Source organism: Parasteatoda tepidariorum, chromosome 7 (assembly GCF_043381705.1).
Source record: "Parasteatoda tepidariorum isolate YZ-2023 chromosome 7, CAS_Ptep_4.0, whole genome shotgun sequence".
NCBI classification, from domain to species: Eukaryota; Metazoa; Arthropoda; class Arachnida; order Araneae; family Theridiidae; genus Parasteatoda; species Parasteatoda tepidariorum.
The window spans coordinates 69649088-69658813 of NC_092210.1; the positions used below are offsets into that span (position 1 = coordinate 69649088).

At 30.7% G+C, this 9726-nt stretch overlaps 1 protein-coding gene across 1 annotated transcript in view; it reads left to right on the plus strand.

The window, feature by feature from the left end:
* LOC107448188 (putative polypeptide N-acetylgalactosaminyltransferase 9) overlaps positions 1 to 9726 on the plus strand; it is a 58516-nt gene that overhangs the window by 17657 nt on the left and 31133 nt on the right. The window contains exons 3-4 of the mRNA XM_071183805.1: positions 6530 to 6696; positions 9498 to 9662. Coding sequence (XP_071039906.1) covers positions 6530 to 6696; positions 9498 to 9662 — 332 coding nt within the window. The remainder of the gene's footprint in view (positions 1 to 6529; positions 6697 to 9497; positions 9663 to 9726) is intronic.

Here is a 9726-nt window from a genome sequence, read left to right on the forward strand (position 1 = left end):
ATATATATATATATCAGTAAATGTTGCGACAAACTTCCACGGGAGGGAGGGCATATCATTGGGATTAAGAATTGCATAGGAACCATGGTTGGAAATGCCAGGAGTAAGTGGTAACAGAGGCTGACGAAGGGAAAGAAAACAAGAGATTGTTTAAATTGAAACAATTATTGGACATACTGAATACAAATGGTGCACGACAACTTGAATGTTATGAAATATGTTTGAAGTCCACACCGTCAGAATCCAAACATGACGGAGCATTGATTGGAAAACAAGTTTTAGCACACCGGGAGTTTCTTCTATTGCAGCAGCTACGAAGGTCAGTCTTGCCACGATGCCCATTTCAGACACAGTAGGATAGCGGTACATGACACTTTTGATGGCTTCTGACGGAGCGATATCAAGGCTTTATAAATCCGTTGAGCTTGGGAGCTAGGGAATTAGTCCACCACGCCCAATGCATCGACGCAGGAATGATCAATTTAAATTGCTACGAATATCCAATCCAAAATGAGTAGGTGCCCCATCATATTGGAACTGCATGTTGCACCACACATTTTGTGGTACATCGTCAAACAACCGAGGAAGAGCCTGCTCCAGAAAGATCAGATAATTCGCGGCATTCAACCTGGGTGGTAAAAGGCATGGTCCGATTAAGCAGTCACCGATCAAATCCACCTCATTTTAAAGCGTTGTTGTGCCAACTGATTCCACTAAACGCAGGGGTTTTGTTGAGCTCACATATGCTGATTGTGGTGGAATATGATTGCACTTCTGAATGTAGCCTCTTCAATGAGCAACACATAAGCTGAGAAATTCACATGCACTTTCTTGCAAAAACCATTATGCGAAAAGTACGCATTCAGGGTGGTCACTGGGGAGCAGCAACTGAACCTTTTGGAGACGAAAGACGTAGAAGTACTCGATGTTCGAAGCACGCTCGACACTAGTACGAGGAATTCGTAACTGAGACACAATAACACAGTCGATCGTGGCCTGCCCTTACTTGTCCAGGCCACTTTTTAATGGCCAGAACTTTCACAAATTTTGATGCGGACGTATAAGCAAACTGTAGCGTGGTTGCTGTCTCGAACGCGTTCTCAATATATGCGTGCAGTAGCTCGACCATTATACTCAGCTATTCCATATCTACAACCACTCCGTTCATATATGCTCTTCGCATACTGCTTAACGTTCAAAAGAGCCAATCTTCACTTTCCTTTTCAGCACTAGACAGTACAGCACCACTTGGCAGAGTACGATGACGTTTCCGGACATTGGTAATTATGCAATTCTTAATCACGATGATGTGTCCTAAATCCTCCAGAAGTCTGTATATATATATATATATAATATATATATTATTTGTGTGTGTGTATATATATATGCAGAGAAAGAAATATCATTTGAACCTTGCCATAGTTTTAGTTTTAATATCTTAATATTAAAGAAATTTATGATTGGAACATTTTTAAAATAAATCATGATTGCTTAGAAGCATGTAATTTGCATTGTAAAAGAAATCAAACGTTGATAATATTTCTAAAGTGGACCAACTTACTTCAGTTTAATTAAGCTAGCTAATTCAGTATAATTTAAATTTCATTTTCAACTAAAATGATTTGTTATCCAGGGTTACTTTTAGGCTGTTAGGGTAACTAAAACCCCTTAATAAACCCTTTAACCCTTTTTCAAAGAACGCTGATAAAAACGTCATTGATGTTTTTAGTTTTGTCATGAACTTTCATAAAATCAATAGTATGACTTATTGAATCACCTGTGTGATATAATGGTAAGTTTTATCGAATGGATTATTCTCAGAGAAAGCAAGAGTTTCTGCCACCAAATATTTATAATAAATTTTTTTTTTAATATTAATATTGATACCATTATGCATTAAGAGTTTCTGCATTGATATTGTAAATCTACCATTAAACTAATTGTGGAAGAACACAATTTAGAACAGCTATTGAAAAAAAAATTAAGATTTCGAATTATAATAAAAGTTAAAATATTTTAATTTCCTAACTATTCAAAAATTTATTAATTTAGATAAAGAACAGAAGCTTAAACTTTTGTATTAAAAAAACTGCGTGAATAAACTAATTACTTAACAAAATCAATTAATAAAAATCGGAAAATAAAAACCATGAAATAATAACGATTGCAAGGCTGTTAATTTAGGAGATAAAATAAAATAACATTGACTTAGCAATCAAAAATGAATACATTTTTATGTGCTTTTCTATTTATTTCCTGCGTCATCAAACACTAATTTTTCTCACAGAACGGAACGGAACTTGCGAAGTTGAGTTATTACTTTCAGGTTTCGAATTAACTGCCACTAAAGCACAACACATCTTAAAATTGAAGGTTTAGAATACACAACGCGTTTCGATAGAAACAAAAACGCAGAGGTGGTCAAAAAAATCGCTTAAAGATCAAAACTTCTCTTCTACGAATTCAAACATAATATTCGTCGAAAAGGATCACTTTTTTAAAATATTAAAATTTTTGGTGACATCATCTTTATTACAATAACCTGAAGATTTTTTTCTTATTTATTCAAATGAATAATCTCAAAGGTTGCCACTAATTTTAAAGCTGTGGCATAGCATAAACAACGGGGTTTTGCCCTTTTTCTCCAAATAATGTAAAATAACTCAATAATTAAACATCATCCAAAACAAACAACAAACTAGTAACATTTAATAATTCTAGAATGCTGGAACAAAGCTTTTATAAAAAAAATCGTGTAACATCATTTTAATCACATTCAACACAAAGCAAGGAATTTTAATTGAGTAACATATCTTTTACGAAAAATTATAGGTTCAATATTAAGTGATAGCATCAGTTGTTCTAAACTGGAGCCACTCCTTTACTCGTCGCCAAATAAAAGAAATAAATAAGAACTGACGATTGTAATAATGTTGCGCCATCTTAAATTCTTAAATTAAATTAAAAGAAAATCTATTGATATTAATCATATTAATATCAATATTAATCATATTAATTTAAAATTGATAATTAATAATTAATTAAATCATCTTAAATAAAAAGAAAATTGATTGATATCAATAATAATAATATTAGAGGATTTATTGACTTAACGCATTATTAATTAATACATACTTAAGAAATAGCAATGCTAGTACAAAATTAGAATGATAAGCGTCATAATAATGGTGGTAGCTAGAGTTTTTTTTTAAAAAAATCGATCGCTTTTTGCTATGAAAATAACCATTTGATGTTTCTTCATTAATCATTTTCTTTTATCATATTAACAATCTTTTTCTTTACATTTTTATAAGTTGTTTTCATTTTATACAAATTATTATACGTATTATAAACAACGTATCATTTATAAAATCAAATCAAATTTATACTTCAATGCAAAATGCTTTATGTTTTATTGAAAAGTTGTTGACATTTCTTCCTAAAAAATGTTTTTCGCGCCAACGTAATTAGTTTTCGGGAAATTTTAATTTAAACAGAATAAAGCATTTTATAAAAAATAAAAAGCTTGCAAAATATTTACGAAAATGAAATTGCACACACAAAAATTGAATTATTTTTCTGCCTTATGAATTATTTAATATTTTTAAGTAAAATGACTGCTATCAAGACTGTTTGTAACTATAAAAGTTGTATAAAATTTGAAATTTTTAACATGAATTTTAAATAAATTGTATTGTTACTTATTGTCTATTACTTATTATTAAATGTAATGCATTAAAAAAACAAACGGAAAATACTTCCAAATTCTTTTTTCAGATATTAAAACCGACTTATTCAGATATTAAAACAGATTTACTTAAGGATTGTTCGGTAGTTCAAACAATATATTAACATTTAAAATTTCCTTTTTTGACACTCTGAGAGCTAGAGGTTGAAGCAATTATTTTTCATTGATCATTTTTACGGAAATTTTTTTTTCTTTCCAAAATCACATTGAGAGGCTTGGGAATCATTTAAATCGATGACATATATGAATTTAATTGTTGTGCCCATTTTTTACTCTGTTGTGTTACACATAGTTGATTTTAAGAGATTAGACACAAAACACTGCTTACAAGACTTTCAAGTGACTGGAATACTTTCAGTCAGACAAGTCACATAAAACCATACACGTGACTTCAATGAAGTAAACTTGCCAGAAAGCAAATGAAAGAATAGAGTTAGAAAAGACGCAAAAAACATCCCAGTGACTTTAAAAGGACAAGTCGTGCAATGATTCTCTTGTGACTTTTATCCCAGAAAAGCATAGTTGTGACTATCAACTGACGAAAATCACAATAAATAGTTACCGAAACTTTCATATAAGATCCCAAGATAAAATAACATCAAAGTCACATTAAGAACTCTTCAGGACAATTTAAAATGGTCATACCTGTGACTGTTTTTGACATTTTATGACGTCACTATGACAATCTGTGTTATCTGGGTAGATATTAGAAACGTTCAATAGTTCTTTTGTCATTATTTTAATATCACTAAATGGTATTAGATAATAGTAGATATCCGAAGGTACAAAAAGAGTGCAGTTTTAAAAATCACGTTAGTACACATAATTGTGTTTACTAGAAACATATATACGTTACTAAAAACACAAAACCTAAGAGTATATATAACCTTAAATAAAGATTCTGACAAAATTAATAATTATTTCAATTCTTTTTAATAAAATTGCATTCTTTGACTGTTTTGAAAATAACCGTAAACCTTTTAAAATAACCTTAATAATTGAAACAACCAGAAAATAAACTTAAATCCAACAAACGTGAACTGCATAAATTTGAACTGCTCTTTTTCTTAAATTATTATTGTTTTGATGAACGCAAGCTTAAGTTTACTTCCGCATAATATGCTAATCTTTGCTTAGAAAATATATTTTCTCGCGTAATAAGAATTATTTCATTTATTGTTATTTACTTTATACATAATCAAAATAAATTAACCTTATAACTGCAATGTTTTCAGTGGAGAGCAAGATTCAATTTTTTTAATGATACATCCGACCGGATAATGATGTTGCCTCTTGTGCGACATGAAAGAAAGAAAAAGTAGGTGGGAAAGCAAAAGTTCAAGATGTTTCAAAGCTGAAATATTTCAAAAAATGAAGCTTTTAACAAGCAAAATTGCTGTTTTAAAATTTAACGGCATTCTACTCCAAATAGATTTATTTTGGCTTTATACTAACCAAAGATGTTCGATATCGACCAAAAAATCTTGTAAAAGAAGATATATGGATTTATTGGTAATTAAATCTTCTTTCTTCACTACTACAGTGAATTCCCTTTACAGCGAAATTAATTTGTTCCAGTTAAAAAAATTCACCTTAGTGCTAATTTTGTTATAGGGAGATAACAGCTTTTTAAAGTATTTTTAGTAAGTTTTGCAATATTTTTAGTAGGCGTGATAAGTTCAAAAGTACATAATTTTATCACTAATCTATAAAACAAAAGGCGAAGAAAAAGACTGAACTGACTGAAACCCTAAGATGACTGCAAAAATTAAATATAAAATCTTAAGTTACTTAAAAGTCATTTGCAATTTTGTTTTTACGCATAATCACTCGGGGACCCTTAAAAATCTTACTTCCTATAAAGTTTATTAAAAAAAATTAAGAAGAAACACATTGCCTTTCATTTTTGTTAAAATACAAGGAGGTTCTGCCCCTTGTTCGATTCGCAACCTGACCCTCGTGGCTTGCTTCTCATTAAAAATGCAGAGTATACGACACAATAAGCAGTAATAAATGTAAAGAAATTTTATTTCTTAACAATATATAGCACAGATTGTCGGAAGTAGTGATCATAAGAGAGTGAGTTCGAGTACGGATCAAATGAAAGCGGCTTAAATACAGATGCTGGTTCTTGTTCTCCATTGTTGCTTCCTCCACTACTAATGCAACAACCTCCTCTGTTTCCACAGAAGCAGGTTTCGTTCCCCCAAGTGCAACAATAAAGTAAGCTGGATTCCGACCCTTGTTTCTTTCGACAATATTGCATACAGCGGCATTTCTCTTCTGGTGGTGACATATTGATCTGTTTTTGTCGGAAATTAAATTCAAATTACTTCCTTTAAACTATTACCAAGTTCGATAACATTTTGTATAGTAGTTTTCCTTTTATGACCACTTAAAGTGCGAATTTTAATTATAACTATCCCGTATGTGATGCCGTGTGTAAATCAAATAGGGCCAATCCGTGGCAATACAGAAATAAAATTAGCTTTGTGCTTTGTAGCAGATGGTTTGAAATTTCACTGACCAATAGCTTCCAACGGTTTTCAAGTTGGTTATGAGATATGTAATGTATCATAAGTTTTAGTTATAAGAAAAGTATTAAAAAGAAAATTAATGCTTTAGTTATGTCATAAAAACAGGAGTTTTGATTCTCTAATTGAGTAAAAAATTAAAACTATGATATACTTTGGTGTAAATGTAAAACTATGTAGTTGATAAAACTGTTCCATGAATATGCTTTACTCGACGTATTATGCTTAGCATCGTTGTATATTACAGATGCAAAAATGAAACCTACAGTCAGAATCTACCTAAGACTAGCATCATCATTTGCTTTCACAATGAAGCTTGGAGCACTCTTTTGAGAACGGTTCACAGTGTTCTGAATAGATCTCCGGCAAATCTTATAGAGGAGATAATACTCATCGATGATTTCTCTGAATTGGGTAAGTAAATTACTATTCCAGAGAAAGTAGTTTGACGGCAATTATTGAAAAAACTTCCCAAAACAAAAGTTGCATTAGTGATTTGGTTTGCGTTTCTAGTGTTCTGCTGCATGGTGCGACTGTCATTTTTCCAGTAACAGTTATTATTTGCGTGCAATTTCTCTACTTGTGAGTTAGAAATCTTTAAGCATCGAGTGAATTTCTACCGGAAAGACCAAAACATCGCTAATATTCACTTTTATGTTTTTTCTATTATATTAACTGTTTTTATCGCATCATATCTTATACGGCAAAAATCTAATGCTATCGTCACACGTAGTTAATGAAAAACATCACCTGATTTACTATTAGTAAGAATATAACGATGATCGAGATTTTTTCACTTTAAGAATCAGTTTCTTTAGTGGCATGAAACTGAGCAACAGAATGAAACATTTGAAAAATCAACATGAAACTATTAAAAGTTATGAAAGTATAGTTTCCATGTAAAATATTATTTTTGTCCCATATCTATATAACATTTCTCTTCTACGGCAACAGAAAAACTTTTATTTTTTCATATTGTAAATAAAGAGCAGGAATATCAGGGAATTGAGCAGAGAGAAGCATGAATCCTTAAACGTACAAGTTAAACATTTTTTGAATGGATAATTATATTTTCTCTGGGACAACGAAAAGTTATAAAAAACTTTCTTCATATAAGTTATTTTCTTCATATTGAATTTTAAGTTAGAATAAAAATTTTGTGAGTATATGCAATGATAATGAATATGTATTATCTCCAAGCACTAAAATACATAATATTGTAAACCCAAGATCTTATTGTATATAAATGAAAATAAATTTTCATATTTTTAGAGCGTTATATCAAAACGAGTTACGGCATGCATGAAAAGATAGACTTAAATTCAGAAGTATACAATTAGGGAGATATGCGAAGTAATCCGAAAGTAACTGCGAAAGCAGTTTCAGAGGTTGGTGAGAACGTCGAGCAGGGGTTGGGCCCTTAGTTTAAAGGTATTTTTTAAATTAATTTTGATTTCTATTGTTATTAAAAATTTAGGACTTAAAGCTTAAGATTAAATTCATTTACCGTTTTACATTTATTAAACAATAAAATATATTAATTTTTATAATAAGCTTTCTGTGAAATTGTTCCGTCAAAATATGTACTTAAAAATGAATAATAAATCGGAATACTTTATTCTCAAACAACTTTACAAATTATCATTAAACAGCTTCTTCTTAGAATTTTTTTTATTGTAACCAAAAATTAAGTAGAAATTTAAAATTTTAAATAACGTTGCAAAGGTAACCGACGATAAAGTTAGTAAAGTAAGACAATAAAGTTCCATTTTAAATATTTTAATAAATTGAGTAATTATAAAAAATGATTTATGCCTACGAAGTGATCTTCAGAAATCTTAAAATAAATGTTTGGACACAGGAGTAATGAGCGTGAGCAACTAGAAAAGTTTTTAATAATATATAGAAAAAAAAATTAGTTTCGTGTAAAAAAAAAAAAAATTATTGCGAAACAATCATGGAAGTATGAGAGCAAACAGTAGGCTCTGCTTCAGGTATTTAAAAAAAATGACGTACACAAGATTGCATAGACAATCATAAAAACAGTGCATTAGTCCATTAGTCATAGATTACCGTCTGAAAACAGTATTTCAGTTATAGTATATGGTAAATATGGTTAGAAATGTTATTTACGATTTGTTGAACTATGTTGAAAATAACTAAAAGTATAAGAATTGATTTTAGCTGATTTCCTGAGACTCCGCAGTCATTTTTAATATTCCTTCATAATATGTATAAAGAATTTGTAAGCAACTTTAAATTGCAAGCCGATACTCAAAGCTTTTTATGCAGATCCAGTAAAAGACATTATTTTATTTTATAATGCAAAAGTATACAGTAATTTATGTTTTTTCATAACTAATCAGTAAACTAATTTATAAGACTTGGGAAAGTTTGAATTTAAGAACAATAAAAAAAGGATGCCAGAAATAAGACAAATGTATTTAATTCTGTTTTATAAACTAGCGTTAAACAGCTGACCCACTTTTAGGTGAAGCAGAATTTGGAAAATTTTTGTAGTTTTAAACATCATACAGAAGATAAGAGAACTAGCTTAGGGGAAAACTAGACTCCGTGTTGGACTTTCTGATGAAACTTACTCCCATTTGATTTAAATTTTGAAGAAAACGATGAAAATTTCCCATATAAAGCTTGACGGAAAGGGGACTCTAAGCCATATTTTGAGATAGCACTGTGATCCGTGAGAGCGAGGAGCAGAGTTGTTATCGACCAGCCATTTCTGGCACTCAAACCTGGTTCAGTGGGAGATGAGTATTCTGTCACCTGAGCCAGCGTGGTTTCAAACAAGGCATTGTAACAGGGCACTTAGATAAAAACACTCTGATTTAATAATATCTAGTGCAAACACTCGGATTCTATTTATGTTCAAAATTCTTGGACGTCTAAGCTGACTCAGCTATTCACAGCACTTTTTAATTTTTTGTCGCTTTTTTTGGGAGCATATTGCATAGAGTCTAATACAGAATTGAAGCCATTAAACTCTACACTCGATTTAGACTCTGCAGAAAATATAGCGATTTATCTTGATATTACGATTATATACTTCTATCAATAAATTGTTTGAAATCGATTTGTTAAGCCTACATTCAATCCTATCCTAAAAAATGCTATTCCATTCAGAAGTTATACTCAGACTTCTCTGAAATAAATACAAAGCAATTTAAGACTTACGTTTATTTAATTTTAATTTGCAGCTCACTTAGGATTGAAATTAGAAAAGTATATTGAATCTTTGAACAAGGTGAAACTTATTAGGGCCAAAAAAAGAGAAGGACTCATTCGTGCTCGTATGATAGGTGCTACTGCAGCCAAGGGCCCGATTCTCACATTTTTGGACTCTCACTGCGAGTGTACTCCTGGTAATATTGCCATTTTACTTTATACTATCATATGTACATACATCTTCCCTCTTATACATATATA